The following is a 20236-nucleotide window of genomic DNA, read 5'->3' on the forward strand; positions in this document are numbered from 1 at the left end:
AACTTCATCGTGGTTGGAGTAGGAGTGCAGGTGTGGGGTTTTCATCCCTGATAAGCAGTCCCACACCCAGGAGTGGCCTGGAGGCAGAGAAATACTGGTACTGCTGGTACAAGTACTGGTACAGAAATTCAATGTACTGCTACAAGCCTGGACAACAGCAGAGGACTTCAGCAGGGACCACCAGAGAGCATAGCTTCTTCCCCTGTTTTGCTGGTCACACTTGGGTCTCTAGGATTATGTGGTGACAACAGAAGCCAATACTGATGGCAGTGGAATTTCATTCTGGCTCTAGCATGGAGTCAAAACTAGGTTGATTTAAAACATAAAAAGTGCTATTTCAGAGCATCTGATTCTGTAGGCTATGATTTAGCCTGTGAATCTATTGGGAACAGGGACACAGAGAGAGAGAAGAGACGATGATATAAGTTAGCTAAACCCTCACTCTCATGTCAAGATGTCAGTTAATGATATCTAAAGCTAAGCAGGCAGAAAGAAGGGCATATGCCTATCATATGCAGATGAACTCCCGGAGGACTAACTACAGACACATTTAAGGTATCTACTTCTGGAGGGTGGGGCCATTGAGTGGGGCGAAGAGGGCAAGACATTTTTTGCATTTACATTTTATTGGTACGTTTGTTTTGATTTTAAAATATATGTATATATGTATTACTTCAAAAAAATTTTTCAAGTGTGCATTCTCTTCTGTCAATCTCACTGTCTGAATTCCCCTGCTTCCATGTTGTTCTTTAAATTGTCTTTATGCCTATTGTAAACCATCCTCTGGAAGAGGGTGAGATAAATGAAATAATTAACTAGTCACGGGCATCCACTCATCCATTTACTCAACCTCTTTCTCTTTTTCATTTCCAAGAGTGCTCTCTAGGACACAAGGGACGGAGATCCTATTAGCGCTACTGTTGTCTTGGTTGTGGTATAGCAGGAAGCAGAGAAGCCCTAATTTTTAGCATCTAGACTTCAGTTCTGGAGACTGCTATTGAAATGGTAAACTCTGATTATAGCTTTGAAAGCACACTGTTTTCCCTGAGCTACAGAACAGCCTTCTAAATTAGTATTAATAAAATGCTTTTCGATGGGATCTCTGACACCAGAAGCTGCCGATGTAATTACCATGCCTGGACTTGGCCTTGTCAGGCAGCACAGATAATCACCTTCAATCCCCAGGCTGATGATTAACCAGTCAGTCAACTGGCACTGAATGCTCACTAGGAAGTTCTGTCCGGGTGACAGAGGAGGAGAAGACCCTGCAGTGACCTTTCCTTGAGGCATTCCAAACAGTAAGGGCTGAGGGCACAGGGGGAGAAGGAAAGCAGATATCCACATGCACCAGAAGACAGAAATAAATAAATACATCATTCCCAGTTACACAGAGCGGGCCCTGTACATCCAAGTTGGAGTGGAATAAAAATAGTCTCTCCCACACCTGGCTAATGTTGACCTCTCAGGTTTTATGTGTTCCTTTTTTTTTTGCCCCTGCACCCCACCTGGACCCAAACACCACTAGATATTGCTCCGAGTGCCTCTGTGAAAATTACATGCTGTTCCACCTGCCTGAGAGGCTGCTCTATTACTCAGTCTTTGTCAGGCTGTGCCTCTTCCCAGTCTGTTAAGAGTTAGTATAAACTTGACCTCTTTTATAGAGCCTTGACTGAGTCACTCATTTTGAGGGCCACCACTGTACTCTGAATGAAAATTCCAATCAGTTACAGTGCTACAGGAATTTGTCTGTTTTCATGTATGATTCTCCAGTAGATTCTTAGCATCTGCTAAGAATGGGTATATTATTCATTTCAACAGAATTAAAATAATTAACATATAAAAATACTTAGAACAGTGTCTTAATACAAGCATTATGTGAGTATTAGTATTATTATTCGTGCCAAGTTTTGCATTTAGCCCTAGCATAATATCTCCACGTGAAAGTGGCAGCTAAGCAAATGTTTCCTCCTGTGAATTCTTGGAACATGTCAAATAAGCTGAGTTTTAGAAAGGAGGAGGTGCTAGGTATTTTTGGCAGTGGTCATGATTCCAGTGTGAGAGTGAGGATGATTTCTTTAGATATTGGTAGCTGAGAGCTATGAATATCTTTGAAGAAGCAAAGGATGTAACAAGTGAATAAATTTAGTTTCAGAGGATATGAGGATATTCAAGATGATAAGAAACTACTAAGAAACATTTGCTATTGGCTTTGACGGTATACTCTCCCTCAGAAAGATGGGCTTATTTGTAGAAACACCTAATGCAACTCAAGCGAGTTTGTTTCCTTCAGCATTATCTGGAAATAGAAGGCAAGTTGGTCAGACAGATGTTTCCATGCTCATCCTCCCTTGCTATCTGCATGTGTGATGCGCACGTGTGTGCTGCCATCTGGGTGAGACTATCTGGGCAGAGTGATGGATCATTAAGCTGTCTCTCCATATGGGGAATGCGCAGTATCTGAACCATGATTTCACAAGGCAGGTAATGCTTTAATTCAGAGAGGCATTGCATGATCCCTAGGATGGTTGCCAAATCAGTACCTGTTTTGTTCTTTAAACACTATATGCATTTTGCAGTCTTATATCCTTTGTTGATGATTCCATTAGTCCCATTTTCACTATTTACATAATCCTTCCCAAGCCCACTTCCTCCAGAGAGTCTGCCCTGATCACGTCAGCTCATCAACATCTCTTCCTTCTCATGACTTAGAGAAATTTATAGATTCTAACACTCATTTTTCCCACAGTTGCATTCTATGCTACGAAAACATTTACACTGTTGTCCTTTATTACTATTTGAATGTGTATTGCTATTTAGCTATTAAGTATGCTAGTCTTAGTTCCCTGAGTAGACTGTAGGATCTTTAACAAGAGCCTATTGTATGCCTCTCTGAGGTCTCGACCATAATTAGCACAATTTGTTGAGTATATTTGGTACTCAATAGGTGTTTCCTTAGGAATGAATGAATATATCTCCAAGGAATCCATTCAAAAAGATTTTCCTGGGAGCCCTTTCACAAATGTTCATCTATGTTCCACTTTAGTTCATCAACAGATGTTAAAGTATAAAAGATTCATATCTGAAATATAAATTTATATTGAAAAATACTACAGTGTTCAAAGTTTGCATTGGTTAATCTACTTCATAGTGTTTGTTAATATACTTTACAGTCTGGATGCAAGTTTAGGTTAGCCATCCTTGAGAACAAAGCTACAAAACTCTAGAGTATTCAAATATTCACATATAAATTAATTATCACAATTTGATCGACCATAGTTAAGGAAACATTTTATTGCTGTGAGCAGGTGGGTGTCCTTCAGTGTGTATCTTACGGAAAGCGCTAAATGCAATCTGGCTCCTTGGAAGTCCCACTGTACTATGCCATTGGCATATGCTACTATGCGGCCATTAAGCCTGAAAGGCTCAGTTCTTTGAGTGTACATGCGGTTGATTAATTAAGTGTGAGTTACAGTAACAGAACTTTACAATATACTTTAGAGTTGAGCAAGTTACCTTATTCAACATAAGGTCACTGAGATAGGTGGGTTATGGGTATTTGGGGGTGATTCTAGCATAATTCATAGAAGCTTTTCCTTTGTATCCTGTGCATTATGAAGGCAAGAGCTATGAGGACTTTCAGCAATTTCTGTGTATCATTGTGCTGTCAGTAACTCCAAAGTGGCTTGCCAGCTACACGGAACAGGCACTCTGGTCACCATCAGGATTCATTGCCTACTGAAAGCACACAGCTAGCCTTAAGCTGCTTCTCACCACAGCCCTGTGAACCAGGCAGTGCTAGCTCCTGCTTGAAGTTGGGAAACTGATGCTCAGGGAGGTTAAGTGACTAACCCACTATCTCATACCAAGTAGGAGAAGGAGTCAAACTGTGAAAGCAGTTCTGTAGCTTAGAGCACATTTGTGCACTTTCTAATTTCTATTGAGTATGATGATTAAAAATCTCAAATAAGCCCTCAACATGGCCCTATAATTCGACTCCATTTTCTTTATAAATTTTCTTTCCTACTTTTTGAAATTACTCTTTCATATCTTCTCTATCTTCAAATCTTCTACACCAATGTCTCATAATTTAGAAAATAGAAGCCATTGGAAGGAACATAGCCCTATCTATATTCTCATCATCCTATATACTAATCATTAGAGTACCTATTCTCTCTATCTTCCCTCCTACTACAATAGGAATGTCTCTATCAAAGACAATTCTTCCCTTTGTCTCTGGATCCCAACACATCTCACCTTTATTCATTCAGTCAATCCCTCCTTTTCTCCAATATCAATAGCTCCCTTTCTACCTGATCATTTATTTTAGTAGCCAGATGTGACCCCAGTCTCTCCTGTTTAAAAAAAAATCTTCCCTTTAGACATAGACATAAAGAATGAACTTGTGGACATAGCAGGGAAAGGAGAGAGTAGGACAAATTGAGAAAGTAGCATTAACACATATACACTACATATGTAAAACAGATAACCAGTGGGAAGCTGCTGTATAACACAGGGAGCCCAGTATGGCTAGACCTAGAGAGGTGAGATGACCTAGAGGATAGGATGGGAAGGGGGAGGGAAGCAATATATATAGAGAGGGAAGGGATATATATATATGTATACACATATATATGTATATAATTATGACTGATTTGAGTTGTTGTACAGCAGAGAACAACACACCATTGTAAAGCAAATATCCTCTGATTAAAAAAAAATCTTCTTTGACTCCCAAATCACTCTTTAGCTACTTGCTTATTTCTGTGTTTCCATTCTCAGCAAAGCTTCTTTCAAGAGTTGTCTACTCTACCACTTCTTCAATCCAACGTAATATGGCTTCTGTGCCTCTTATTCCACTGAGCGTGCTCTTGTCAAGCTCTCAGTGGCCTCTGTGTTACCAAATCCAGTGGTTACCTTTCCAGCCTCATCTCACTTGATCTCTCATCATCATTCTACCCAATTAGTTGCTTTTTTTGTGGGACAAGTTTTGGGGGAAAGATCATTCCATTTTCAGATACTTTGAAGTCTCAATATAGTATAAGAGCAGAAAACTTTTGCCTTTGTTAGCAGCAGCAAAGTCACCTAAGGTGAATGTGTGGAGTGAGAGAAGAGGGAAAGAGCTGAACCCTGGGGGACATGCAGAGGCAGGGGGATCTACAAAGGGGCCAGAGAGGCAGTGGTTGCTGGGGTAGGAGGCTCCAAGGATATAGAAGCCAGGCAGAAAAAGCATGGTCAGCAGAGACCAAGACCACAGAAATATGAAGTCAATAAGGCCTGGAAAGCGTGTGCTGTATTTGGCAATTTGGAGTTCATTAGTCACCACTTAAAAATAATTTCAGGATGCTGACAGATGCTAATTGTATTGAGGCCTGATTGTATTGAGTAGAAGGGGAAGCTAGAAAGTGTAGATATTGCTTATGAGAAGGTTGGCAATGAATGGAGGACATGTAATCAGGAGAAGCATCTAGGAAAGACAGCATTGAGGGAGGGTTTTGAAAAAAAATCAGGTTATATCTGAGCTTGTTCAGAGACTGCAGAGAAAAAGGCTTACCTAATGCCAGACCATTGTGCTAGAACTGAAGTAGAATTAATTTTGCCCCCTCCAGTAACTGAGATAATATATATGTAAGAGTTTTAAAGACTATGAAGTATGATGATATTTAATATGGTATTTTTATTTCCACTGTTTCCTAACTATTTACCAGAAAGTAAGCACATCACATTTTTTAAAAGCTATGTAACATTCCCTTCATCCCATTTCCTGTCAATCATTTAGCAGTTTTTAAATGACTTAATTGGTATGAATGGCTTTTGTGCATTTCATTTTGACAGAGTATGGGATTTCTGTAGTTGGTGTTGGCCAGCCTATATATCCCTTGTTCCTTGTTCCGAGCTAACTGACAACTAGGTGGGTTATATAGTTATATAGGCCTAACAAATACCAAACACTCATCTCCTTCTTTGCAGGGTTACCTCTTTCTGATAAAAATGAGCAATATAACTCCTGTCAAAGAAAAATGAGACATTTTAGATTCTAGGTCTCCCTATTCCAAGATCTCCTTCAACACTCTGGAAGGACAAACCTTATTCTTCTTGCCAACCATCTAAACAGACATTGGCTTATAAACTCAAGATGTTTCACAATGCTTTGGATATGAATCTTAGTCAATTTTTCTCAGTCTGACAGAAGGTAAAAATTTAACCACCTGAAATTTAATTCTGTTAACTCAAAGGGCAGAAATCAATGATCTGATATTCAGAAGCCTATGTTAATAATTCATTGCATTTTTCTCTCTTCCTAAGATACTTCTATAAGTAGAGTCACAGGGACTCTTTACTCTTTCAGCTCATATGCTCTTAAATGAATGAATAGTTCCCTACGTCTATGATGTGTGTGGTACACACAGACCAGACTAGGAAGTCAGGGACATGTAAGCAATGCTCTGTAAGATGTTTCTATGTATCTCTCATGTGAGTTTTCTTGTGGATAAAAATTTGTTGCCATTCATAATCATATTCATTACTTCTTAGAAAAGCTGTAATAAGTCTTCCATTTGCATTATATCCAAAAGATGTAATCATGTCTTCCATGAACATTGCTCCTGTTTCATGTAGTGTCTCTTGCATGCATGGGATGAGTCCCATGCAGAAGGTCTCCTGGTCTGAGGTCAAACTCAGGGTTATACCTTTATTTTTATAACCCTGTGTGGTAGGAAATTTCCTTAATCTAGACTGCCTACTTTCTGCATGAAGCAAGATTTTTCTTCTCTCTTACCTCTTCTTGGTTCCCCTCTGAATCATCATCCCCTGTATCACCCCAAGAACAAAAATGCTCATGCTATTTTTGTGTGTCCAGAACCCATACTGTCTCATCTTGCCCACATACATTGCCTCAGCAACTCTTACTGAAAATGTTTTCCCTTTAGACTCAGATTGCCCTGGCCAGATGTTAGTCTCTGAATAACTAAGTTTTGGACTTCCCTGGTGGTCCAGCGGTTGAGAGCCCACCTTCCAGTGTAGGGGACAGGGGTTCATTCCCCGCTCCAGGGAGATTCTACGTGCTCGAGCCAGTGCACCAGAACTACTGAGCCCGCACTCTAGAGCGGGTGGTCCGAAACTACTGAGCCTACACCGAAACTACTGAAGGCTGCGCCCCCTAGCGCCTGTGCTCTGAAGCAAGAGACGCCGCCACAGTGAGAAGCCTGCGCACTCCAACTGGGGAGCGGACCACGTTCGCTGCAACTAGAGAAAGCCCACGCGCAGCAATGAAGACCCACAGCAGCCAAGTTTCGTCATTTTTTAAAACTGGAATAACACTACATACTTTATAACATTTGTGAGAGAGGGAAATACAATGTATGGAAAAAAATATTTAAAAGTTATTGATTAATGGTAGTTATATTATTAAATTCCTTATATTTTCTTTCCTTCCTATAAAACACAACTTTTGTTTAATCACCTATTCCTTTGGCATATCTCTATCAGATAGACATCAACTATAAGGATGACAAACAAATGAACATTTTTTGCAAATGTGATTTATTTAGGGGCCAACAGAGGTTGCAAAGTAAAATGGAAAGAGTGTAGGGCTAGAGAGGTAGGAAGCTCTTGGTTCTGGCTTTGCTGGTTCTCATATTAACTAAAACTAAGTAAGCTATCAGGAAGATTGCATTTGTCAGTGATGAAAGAGTAATATCAGATTCTTTAGACATTTTTAATTTCACATAAACCTCAAGTAGGTTGACTTTGACTTTGATTCAATTAAGCAAATATCTACTGAGTAACGATTATGCGCTGTGTTTGGCAATGTGAGGTATAATAAACAAAGGATATTCACACATTCTTGCTGAGAACTGCTATTGGTTGGATTATGTCCCTTCCTCAAATTCTTATGTTGAAGTACTAACTTCCTAGTACCTCAGAATGTGACTTTATCTGAAGACAAGGTTTTTACAGAGACAGTCTAGTTGAAATGAGGTCCTTAGGGTGGACCTGAATGCAATATAACTGGTGTCTTTATAAGAGGAGGAACTGGATAGACACACACAGAGGGAAGACTGTGAAAACATGAGGAGAAGACAGCCATCTTTGCAAAGCCAAGGAGAGAAGGACAGAACACACGCTTTCCTCAGAGCTGTCAGGAAGGACCCAACCCTGCTGACACCTGCTGACATACTGGACTTGCAGCCTCCAGAACTGTGAGACAATATATCGCTATAGTCCATGCCCTCCAGTGTGTGGCAGCCCCAGAAAATTCATGCAAGAACCAATTATGTGCTAGTGACTGGGAAAGTAACACTGAACCAGACACTGTTTTCTCCTAGGGGAAGAAGTTAGATGATCCCACCGTGGATGATAAGCAGGGTGCCATGAGAGGCTGCTGAAAAATAGTTGAGCAATACTAAAGAAGTTGTTTTAAAGGGTCTACAGAAGGAAACTCTGAGTCAGATTTTGAAGTAAGAGTTACTCAGGCTAAAAATGAGTGCGAGAAAGTACTGTTCTGAGCAGGGAACTGTGTGTGCAAAGGCATGGATCTGTGAGCAAGTGTGGCGCAATGAAGACTGTAACAATTCAACACAGCTTAAGGCGGGTGAGAGGCGAAGCTGAAGGGGTGGGCAGGGTCCAGATCAGTAGAGAAAGCCTCCGCAGAGCAGACAGAAAGACCAAGGCCTCAGGGAACAAGTCTTGAATAGGGAATAGGGAGGAGATAGGCTATGTTAGGCAGGAGGGAAATTACGAACAGAGAAAGGAAGATACGTATTTGTTTGGCAGTGAAAGTTCTGGTCTTGGTAAAACAGAGGTCCTCTGAAGAGGCAGTGAGGATGAGAAAGAAAAGTAGGAAGAAATGAGATGAAGAGGTCCCTCAAAGGACCAAAAATAGGCCAAGTTTCAAGGGCTCGAAGGGCAGGGCCCTTGTTCAGTTCAGTGTTTGCAATCTAACAGGGGCTCTGTATATATTCACTGAATGAATGAAGGGAGGAGTGATGAAACAGTATGGTTTTAGTGGATTGAACAGGAACTTTTAAGTCAAAGAAGTTTGGTTTTAAACTCTAGGTGCTGCTTGGCAGTTTTTAAAACTTTGTGAATCTCATTATCTTCATTATTCAGTTCAGTTCAGTCGCTCAGTCGTGTCCGACTCTTTGCGACCCCATACTGATAGGAAGATGTGAGAGTTACATGAGATATAATTTATATAATATATGAAACTAAATAAAACTTAAAAATGTCATCCAATCAATATTTACTAAGAAGATACTATATGCCAGGCCCTGCGTTAGGCTTTAGGAATACAAAGATAAATAAGACCCACTTTCTGCCTCTCAGGATCTCACTTTCTAGGGTGGAAGGCAGACATCTGAACAGATAACATAATTGCAATGAAGTATAATAAGGCCTAGCTTAGGGCTAAGAAAAGGATGCCAGGGGTGCACAGAGAAAGGGCAGTCCTGCTAGCTAGATGACAAAATGGCATTACGGAATACTTCTTGGAGGACGTGATGCTTAAGCTCAATCAGTGCTACACAATGAAATGCTGCAAAATGAGGTGAAGAGGGAAGAGAAAGGAATTCCAAACAGAGGGAATAGAAGGCTTCCTCTGCAGCTGTGTTTTTCTAGTTCCTATGCCTGTGTAGTTCCCTTACTGAAAATATACTCCAGCCTGGTTGGTTAGAGCAAAACCCCACTTTTGCTCTTGACAGACTCCTGAAGACTGGATCTTGTTCTGAATATCCTCAGCTATTGGCTGGGATCTCTTTAAATTAAACAGGCTCTCAGAAACCTTATTGGACCCACCTGCCTGATTCCTTGTTCCCTTTCTCTTTCCTTTTTTCCTTTGTTCCTCCTTTCATCAAACATTTACTGTGTCTGCATATGTAAGTCAGAGGTTGTACTTGGAGATGCAGAGGATCAAAGCATATTTCTAACTCTCAAGAAATTCAGAATCAAGTGCAAGGGCAGCAAATGATGGCCTATTGACTAGATCTGCCTCTTCTTTTGTAAATAAAGTTATATTTGAACACAGTCAGGTCCATTTATTTGTGTATTATCTATGGTCACTTTCATGATGCAATAGAAAAGTTGAATACTTGCAACACAGACCATATGGCTTTCAAAACCTAAACTATTTACTATATGGCCATTTATAGAATAAGTTTGCCACCCCTGTTGTAGCATTTGTGGTGGCAGAGGTGGTGGGGCAGATGAATAAGTAAACAGGGAATATAGCACAGTAAGACAAGGGGAAAGAAGGATTCCGAACCCATACTTGGGAGATCAGGGAAGAAGTGGCGGCTAAAAGAAGTGACAATCAGGCTAAGATCTAAAGGATAAAAAGGAGTTAAGAGGGGAAGGAAGGTCATTCTTGGCAGAGGCGGCAGCATGTGCAAAGGCCAGGCAATGACAGAAAAATGCCAGTTCTGGAGAACAGTAAAGAGATGAAATAATACATGAGGCTAGAAAATAAGTTGGATCAGGCAGATCATAAAGGGTCCTGAATATGAAAGCCACATTAAGGATTTTGTAAATATGATCTCCCATAGGCAATTGAGAATCATTGAAAGGTTTTAAGTAGAGTAGGGCTGAAGCAAGTGTGCTACATATTTGGTACTCAGACACGTATGCAGAAATGTTTTTTGAGTAGCTAGACGGTGCTGGATGCCAGGCAGAAAGCATTGACGAGTAGGGACTAAACAAACTCCACCCTGTGAGGCAGGAGGATGAGGAGACTAGGAGTGATTGGAAAGGGCAGTGCAATGTTACGGAAACCAAACAAATTTCAGCAAGGGAATAAGTACCAATAAGGAGTGGAGAGTGAAAATCAGTCATTGAAAGAGGTCAAAGAGAAATGAAGTAAGGAAAAAAGAGGGTAGGGGTGGAGATTCGGTAAGAAAGAGGTTACAGCTTACTTAAAAGAGAACAAACTTTGTGGAAGAGTTGGGAAGCAGGCTGGATTATAGGGGTATAGGAGGTGACTGGAAATGAGAAAATCGAGGTCATTGAGAGATCTGTCCATTTAAAGAAGAGATGAAATATGATTGTGGCTGACTTTCTTAAAAATCAGTCTGTAATTCAGCAGTTTTAGTAAGTTTTTAAAGTTCATGATTAAATTCTTCATCCCAAAGATCTAGTCATTTGGTGCAATACTGGAGATAAGTATGCAAATATGCTGCATGACTAAATTAAAGGCCATTTCGTGTGAGCATTAGTTAGGAACGGTAGCTGTAGCAGTGCTTTATTAGAAAATGGGGCAGCATATTTTAATGCTCAAATATGTAATCAGAGTAACTTCCAGGTAGGAGGAAAGGCTTGATTCTCCTTGGAGTCACTGGATTGGAATTGTGACTGCTGTTTTTTCTGAAGGCCATCCATCCTTCTCAGATGGCCATGCCTTCACAGGCCCTCATTTCTGACTTTCTGCTGCACAAGCCATCAGTGTCCTTCCAAGGCTAATGAGAGCTACAAGAACAATTAATAGCTCTGCCGGCACCGCTATCATACCCTGCATCCTTAAAGAGCTCAAAATATTCAATAATGAGCCCAAAGAACATTTCTCGCAGACCTCTCATCACATTGATTTTACAGGTGAGTAAATCAAACCATACAGAAGCAAGACAGCAGACACAAGAAGTCTTACTTCAGTCCTCTCTCACAGCACTGCGAGGCTGTTGCCTGTTATACTTGTAATTAAGCTGTTGTCTAGATAAAGAATAACTCCCTCCTGGCTTTGACTTTTGGTTACCAACAGATTTTAAATGCCAATAATGGAAAAAAAAGATATTTTTTCAAAAGTGGGTATGTAACTACTGGCCTAAATGAATACGGAGAATTATAACTGCACTTTCAATATAAAGCCACCTGTTTCAGAAATAGGAAGGCATAGGGAGTATGGCAGGTATATTTCTCTTATACCCTTAAATCTCAGTAACTTTATAACATTTTCTTAAACAATATTTGAAACAGGAAAACATTGTGGGGGTTATTAGTCTTATTTTTAGGGGTAATTTATTTTTCTGCTTCCGAAGTTTAACTTCTTACTTGGATCGAGATACTTAAAAGGTCAGTTTTATCAGGTCAACTGCAAATGGTGCTCTTATTACAGAAAAGTTATGCAAGAGAGAAGAAAAGAAGTTGACTAGCATGTAAAATGCACCAAAAAAAAATGAAAAAAGGTTTGAATTAAATACTTTTAAGATCAATCTTGCTCAAATCTTTGGTTCAAATGGATGACTTCCAAGACCTCTGTGACTCTTCTTCTGTGTCTAATAGGCAGTACTCACTTTGACCTTCAGTAAATTCTTTATGAATGCTACCTACCCAAGTGTACAAAAATGCCAATTCATGTAGGGCTCTTGGTATTATTTCTATATCTTATTCTGTATGCATTTTGAAATTTTAATAGTGGTTGAAGCATCCAAGTCAACCTGGATGGCAACTGCTAGAAAGCACAGGAAGTGCTAAAATAATGAGCTGGTATAATTTCTTTCCTTTCCCCTTTTGATTAGCGTTTACAAATATGATTGTCTGCTAAAACATGGTGAGGCTAGTGGTCAGTTCTCCAAGTTAGAGAAACTTCTTACTATGGTCTTTGGATGACGAATCTATCATAACACTGCCAGTGTTTAAATGTTATCAGTATCTATATCTTTCTTTACTCTACCCCAAGCTATGATAGATTTTTACCTCTACCATTGCTTACTGTAATTTGCTGCTGAAAAAACAATTCCTGGTAAGTAATATGCTGAAGGATGGTGATTATATGAAAGGATGAATGACAAGATTCCCATGATACAATGGGTGTATACACATGTTTGTGTTAGCACATGAAGGAATGTATATGCAATGCTCATGCAAATAATATGATAGGTCTAAGAGCAATACTGTAACCTGCTTGAGGTCAAAGGTAATACCCTTTAAGGGTTATTGTTATACCCTTAGTAATTTAATTAACAATGCCATTAGCACATAGGAAATGTTTAAGGAGTATTTGTTGCATGAATGGATAAAAGGTACTAATGCTCTATGTTCCCACTGGCAGGATGAGGCTTTTAGTCCTTGGCTGGATGTCCATCTATAATAATCTGCTGTGGATCCAGTTTTTATGGGGAGATTTCTGTGTGCACTACATTATGCTAGGAGTGCTAGGAAAGCAAGGCAACAGAATACGCAGAACTTGGACTCGAAGACCTTCTAGTCTAGTTGGGGAGATAAGATATATTCAAGTGAAAATTTAACTCCCAATCCTGGAGAGTAAATAATGGCATGCCAAATGTAATTTTTCATGCCAAATACAACCCCTACATGAAATCGAGAAAAGAGACGCTACTAAGTACTGGAACCCTTAAGAAAAGCTATAGAAACAAGGCAGAAATTGAGTTAGACCTTTGAGGATGAAAGAGAGGAAGGAAAGGAAATGGCTGTGACAGCTGAGGGAGTGTATAAATGAGTATTCATCAGGACAAGAACAGATAGTTTGAGGCTTACATATTAGGAAGCAGCCATTAGCATAGGAAAAGACATGATGATGGAAATATATCCAATAAGAAAGTAAATCATCATGAGCATTTTATACAGTAATCATTTCATACTTGAACTCCTTAGTGAAAAAAAAGTAATGTTTAAAGTCAGACACATCCTATATGTTACAAATTTGGGGAAAACAAACGGGATATCAGAGAACCATGGTGACACTCTCAGAGGCTAGTGGGTAGCAGGTAGACATGCTGAAGTAGATGGGAGCTGATAACGTGACTTCAGAGGGGATGGACAGGTAGAGTGGGGCTTGAACAAGGCTTCAAACAAAGGATTTCTGTGTTGAAGGGACTTTTGCCACATAGATCTAAACTTTCCCAAAGTCTAATGTGTAATTTTGTAATTATTCTTTGTACCTATTTCCACTTATTTTATATTTTTAAGGACACATAAAAGTCCTGTGCAAAACTATTCTGCAAACCAGGACCAGAAACATAAAGAAAAAGTTTGGAATTTAAACATCCAGGTATTTTAAAATGATTGATACATAAATAAAATCAAGAATAAGTTTTAAGAGCCCAAAGGAGAAACAATAATGGATAAATATTTAAAAATAAACGAGTCCTTCTTTTCTAACAAGGTCCTTCTTTTCTGCCTAGGAATTGATGTAAAAAATCTTTATTAAAGTTAATCACAGCTGTGTGGATAAATCATTCATATATTGTGTTTACGTGTAAGAGTATGTAGAACAGTTATTAACAAAAAATTTGCAAAGCTTTCAATATATACTTTGAAATTTACTTATATGGGCCCTTTGAAACTCATATTCATTATGGAATATTGATTAAATGAAAAATTAACTCTTGAGAATGTTTGCTAAATAAAGAATATCTATGCATGGATGCACTACAATATTTCAACCAACATTAATTATATCCTTTTGATGTCTCTACTGTCTTGTTCTAAAAAGCTAATAAGACCTGCACTACATCATAGTTAATAGGAGTGTGGTGCTTGTTGCTTAGGCAACAGAATGAATAAATGCAGGTCAGAATGTGCTTCAAGAAAAACAAAAGCTCGAATATGATACCGAATGGAGACTAAGCAGGTCCAACAGATTTTTCACCGCATTAATGAAACCTATTTCTTAAAGTTGGCTGATCATATTAGTGTACTTTAACTAAGTTCATAATTATGTAAATTAGATTATGGAGATCAATAAATAATTTTTATAGAGATAGAAATTGATTTTTTATAATGCTAGTAGCAAATAAATGGTGTACAGCAGCATGCAAAGTGATAATTGATGACACTGTTTTATGATTTGCTTCATTTTCATAATTAACTCCTCTGAATAATAATTCAAATTTTAAAAATTCTATCTTGTATAGAAAGTGTTTGATTTTTCTGAATTAACTATGTTTTCTTAATTTCTGAAAAATCATATATAATAATTTGAATTGAAAAAATAAAGTCGACAGTCTATGGAGAGGATCAGACCTTGGTTTTGTCATATATGTCCAGATACATTTTGGAGTGTTTATACATATTTTATTCATGAATGCTTTTTCCAATCTCCAAATGCTTATTGGAAACATGTTTGATTAACCTTTGCATTGGGTTTTCAAAAAGGGATTATATTTACTCTACAGTGTTTAACATTCAGAGGAAAATCATGCTGAATTAAAATCTTTCAAAGTAGATAAATGATCCAGAGAATCCAAAGACCTAGCTAACTTCTTACAGGACCAGAATAAATTTGGACACAGGTTTGAGGAATGGGAGTGAGAAAGCCTTATTTCAAGGAGAGATAAGGAGAAAGAATAAAGACTCATGCAAATGTGCAATAAATGTAATAGCTCCTCTAATTCTTGGTGTCATCTGTTTAGTGTCCTAAGGCTGTCCTAATTCTACTCAGTCTGTCCTGAGACTCTCACAGGAACTGAAGCAAATTGTATTTCCCCCCCATTTCGATCGCTATACAATCTGTCTCATCAGTGACAGTATTCTTAAACATGAGAAAAATAATAGTTGCTGCATGTCTCATTATTTAAAAGTGGGTTCATTAAGAGTTTTATGGGTACAATTACTTAGGGCTCATACGTCTTACTACATGGATGCAGCTTAAAAAAAAAAGCTCATGGGACACACATTTTTGGAGAAGCAAAAGTTTAACAGTTTAAATAATCTTCAAATCTACAATAGTCAAGTCAAGCTTGGAGAGAATAATCTAAAATGAAAATAAAAAGACGTGCCTAGCTCTCACTATAATGTTATCAATTTTATTATTAATAAGCCTCAGGTGTAAGCTCCAGTATTTTATTTAGAAATAGCTATTAATTGTTTCTGCAAGCCATTTTGTACTACATGCCTACGTTAAGTATTTTCTCTCTAAATTTAGGAATTAGTAATGTGTGTGATGGGACCTTAAAAGCAAAGAAAGGTAATACTGACTGTGACGTAGCTTACCAGGGGAAACTGATGAGCACCGGGGGAGGCATGTGAATGGTCACAAAGCTGTGTTATGGGTCTGCACAGTTCCCCATCCTCCTTCCTCACCTATGTTCATCACAGTGGGAAGTTTGCACGACCAGCTTTAGACTGCAGGCAGACCAGTATTCAGAAGTACACGAATGTACTAAGTCCATCAGCCTCTCTTTCTAGATATTGACAGTTAATTGATGGAAGTGTTTGTTTTCTACCTAGAATCATAAACAATACCTTGTTGCTCTTCAATCAGCATGTAAACTAAGCGAAAGCTCTCTATAATAGATCATTCGAATCAGTTTGCTAATGAACTAAAGGTCATCCACACAATTTAAACTCCTTATTGAACAATTATAAGGAAAAAAAAATGATCTTCAGACCATAAACACAACAAATTGTTTAATTAATCACTAAGTGCTGATACCCAAATGAAATGTTTCAGGAATCTAGAATTAACTGAAGAGTGCTATCATCATCTAACTGGGTAGTCTGAGATGACAGATTTATAAAAATCACACAAAGAATGACAGGGAGAATATAAATGTTAATCTTCTTTCACTGCCTATAAATAGTACTCTCACCGGTTCATTCATATAATACACATGTATATGGATGCACATAGATCTCATTTTTTAGCAAGTGCCTATATGTTACACAGTCGGTTCAGTCCTAAGGGCATCCAATTTTCTAATGCAGTTACATATATAAAACTGACCAGTTTTGGTGCAAATCAGGCTGCCTCTGAGCCGTGTAAGACACATAAGAAGCAAAGACAGACAAAAGGCAGCTCCGTGGACACAGAGAGCGTCTTACCATAAACTGCACATTGTCAAATCCATTAGCCATCAGGTGGTTCTCGTACTGAGGTAGCCCAATGCTTTCCAACCATTGTCCCACTGTTTGGACAGGGCATCTGGGTCCTGTAAGAGGATGAAGAGGGAAGCGTTTAAGCAGGGAGTAGCCGTCCACGGGGTAATAGCGGTAGTCCTGGGCTGAGAGGTGGCATTGCCACATCATGCTCCTGGGAAAGTTGCTATCAAAGGAGCCCGCCAGCTTGACAGATTAATGTTCTCAGCGAGAGAGCAAAGTCAGAAGTAAAACATAGTTTGCCAGGCAGGCTGTGGAGTATGACTTGATCCTAGCTCCACATTTCTTACATATTAATCTTTACTACCGACCAGTACGTCACACAGCCCCCAAAACCAGGCAGCAGAAGAAGGCATATCAAGCTGTCAGCTTAGGCTGGTCTGCGTTCTATGTGATTGTTGGAGTACTCCACAATGAGCAATGCACGGCCAGCAGCCAGAATTCTTTTTATCAAGTACTCCTACACTCATCAGTATGCAGCTCCATGCTCCTTGCTCCCCCTCGCTCGCTCCCCTTCATTACCCAGCCCAGGCTACACCTCGCATTTTCAATAATAGCCATCAGATAAGGCAGATTTTTTTTGTCTGCAAGCTGTAAGCCTGCTGCTGCTGCTTCCTCCTACACACCCATCCAAGCGTCAATCTTGAATGATGAGAGCAGTCAAAACAAATGCAGAAAATAGCAAGATTCAAAAGCAGACTAAAGTGCTTAAAACTGAATTGAATCTTCATACTGGTTATACGTTACAGAGCTATTTGTTGTGGAATTTTACGTTTCAAAAGACACCAGGAAATGCAAAGCTTTAACCATAGCTTATAGGGGAGCCCCCGACAGGTTCTCTTTTTCCTTTCCTTTCCTTTCCTTCCCTTTCTTATTTTTTTAAAACGCAGCACAGATAAATGTTTCCGATCTAAAGCTTTACAGTGTTGGAGAACAATTATTCTCTTTCTTTACCGTGCTGTATCAAAATGAGCCTCTCTGAGGTATTTTTTTTTTCCCTTCTTGAATTGCTGCAAAATACAGAAACTGCATTGCAATCTTGAAGTCAAGATAATTCATTTCTCATCTGTGTGGCTTCTTACAAACAAAAATATTATTAGGCACAAAACATCTTTTCCCCTCTGATATTTATAACCCAATCTACCAGGGCTGACATTCTAAATTAGGCATAGAGGTAACATTACTGGGTAGAATTTTTTAATAAAGAAGAAGAGCCCTAACCAAGAATAATTTAAGAATAACAGATGTAAATGTGTGTTTTACTGAATGGCAGACAGACTGGGTAATTTATTTAATAATTGAGAGAAACCAGAGATTAATAATAGAGCCCATAGGAGTAGATCATGAAAAGAACAGACTCTTAAGATTGAGAGAGAACTTGCAGAGAGGTTAGTCTAACCTCCCTCTTAATGCAGGAGTCCCTTGAAGAATATTATCCAATCTAGGCTTGAATACAGCCTGTAACAGAGCTCTCACTACTTATCAAAAAGCCTCCACTTATTAGGAAGGCTGCTTTTCTTCCTGCTGTTGTTGTTTAGTCACTAAGTTGTGTCTGACTCTTGGCGACCCCATGGACTGTAGCCTACCAGTCTCCTCTGTCCATGGGATTTTCCAGGCAAGAGTACTGGAGTAGGTTGTCACCTCCTTCTCCAGGGGATCTTCCTGAGCTAGGGACTGAACCTGGGTCTCCTGCATTGGCTGGTGGATTCTCCACTGCTGAACCGCCAGGGAGGCCCTAGCTGACTCCTACTCACTGGCTCCAGCTCTGCCTTTGGAGTCACACAGACTGAGAACACTGCCTTTGCCACATAAAGTGTTTTAAAAATTAAAGATAACGCTCATCCCCCCAGAATAGTGCCTGACACATAGTAAGTGTTCAATAAATATTCATTGAATTAATGAAACATCACTTTCCTTCTTTCCGCAGATCTTATCTTTCTTTGTTTCCTTTATCTTTTGAAGAGCACTGTTGACCTCCCAAGCACACAGACATTAAACTGCAAAGCATCTTACATTCTTTCTTTCACCACTGACATCAGCTCCCCAATTCCAGTCATCCCTCATCATAGTATCTCTTGGCTCTATTCCCTTAATTCAAGTTCCTGTTTCATGTTTAGAGAACTGACACCTACTGTGATTTTGTGCTCTGAGTTCAGGCCCACCTGGCCTAATACAACTATGGCTTCTGTGTTCATCCTCCTTCCTTTGATATTTCAAATTCTAGTATATACATGGTTGTCAGAATAATCTCTTTAGGACAGTTTTGATTATAACTCCTTGTTTCAGAACACTTCCATGGTTTTTTGCTGGCTTCAAAATAAAAACCAGAATTGAAAGAGACACGTGTACCCCAATGTTCATCGTAGCACTGTTTATAATAGCCAGGACATGGAAGCAACCTAGATGTCCATCAGCAGACGAATGGCTAAGAAAGCTGTGGTACATATACACAACGGAGTATTACTCAGCCATTAAAAAGAATCCATTTGAATCAGTTCTAATGAGGTGGATGAAACTGGAGCCGATTATACAGAGTGATGTAAGCCAGAAAGAAAAACACCAATACAGTATATTAACACATATATATGGAATTTAGAAAGATGGTAATGATAACCCTGTATGCGAGACAGCAAAAGAGACACAGATGTATAAAACAGACTTTTGGACTCTGTGGGAGAGGGAGAGGGTGGGATGATTTGGGAGAATGGTATTGAAACATGTATAATATCATGTAAGAAATGAATCGCCAGTCTAGGTTCCATGCAGGATACAGGATGTTTGGGGCTGGTGCACTGGGATGACCCAGAGAGATGATGTGGGGAGGGAGGTGGGGGGGGGTTCAGGATTGGGAACTCATGTACACCCGTGGCGGATTCATGTTGATGTATGACAAAACCGATACAGTATTATAAAGTAAAATAAAGTAAAATTAAAAAAATAATAAACTCCCAATTCCTTTGATGACATTTTGGGGTCTTCATGATTACTACAAATCCTCTAATTTTATTTCCCTTTCCCCAAGTTCCAAGCAGGTGGAATTACTAGTTATAATATACTTGCGTTGCTTTTATTATGTCTCCGTATTTATGCCTCTTCTTTGACTTTGGATATGATGATATTTTATGAAACCCGTTCTAATCCCACCTAACAGGAACAAATCTCTTCCTTATCTGTTTTCAGTGGCATTTTTAGATCATCTATTATAAGAATATTTTTTGTCTAACATTATAGTTATTTGTGTATAAGATGTATTTCTTGAATGTAGGGATATGTCTGGCTAACATTAAAAGTAGTAATAATTCATTATGCACCTGCTAAACCAAATAATGCAATTTTCATTTCACAATTCAAACTGTGTAAAATCCTCCTAGTTTCAGATTAAAAAAAAAAATTCTTAAGTCTATCCCAAGTCTCT

The 20236-nt window shown here is 39.0% G+C and overlaps 1 protein-coding gene across 2 annotated transcripts in view; it reads right to left on the reverse strand.

Moving 5' to 3' along the window:
• Window positions 1–20236, reverse strand: part of ANKS1B (ankyrin repeat and sterile alpha motif domain containing 1B) — a 1178069-nt gene that overhangs the window by 412644 nt on the left and 745189 nt on the right. The window contains exon 15 of one of the 2 annotated variants that reach the window (XM_069585128.1): window positions 16768–16874. In XM_069585128.1, the coding sequence (XP_069441229.1) occupies window positions 16768–16874 (107 nt within the window). Of the gene's footprint in view, window positions 1–16767; window positions 17408–20236 lie in introns of those variants that run through there. The other variant, XM_069585119.1, reaches the window with a different exon arrangement.

This window comes from Ovis canadensis, chromosome 3 (assembly GCF_042477335.2).
Source record: "Ovis canadensis isolate MfBH-ARS-UI-01 breed Bighorn chromosome 3, ARS-UI_OviCan_v2, whole genome shotgun sequence".
Classification (NCBI taxonomy): Eukaryota; Metazoa; Chordata; class Mammalia; order Artiodactyla; family Bovidae; genus Ovis; species Ovis canadensis.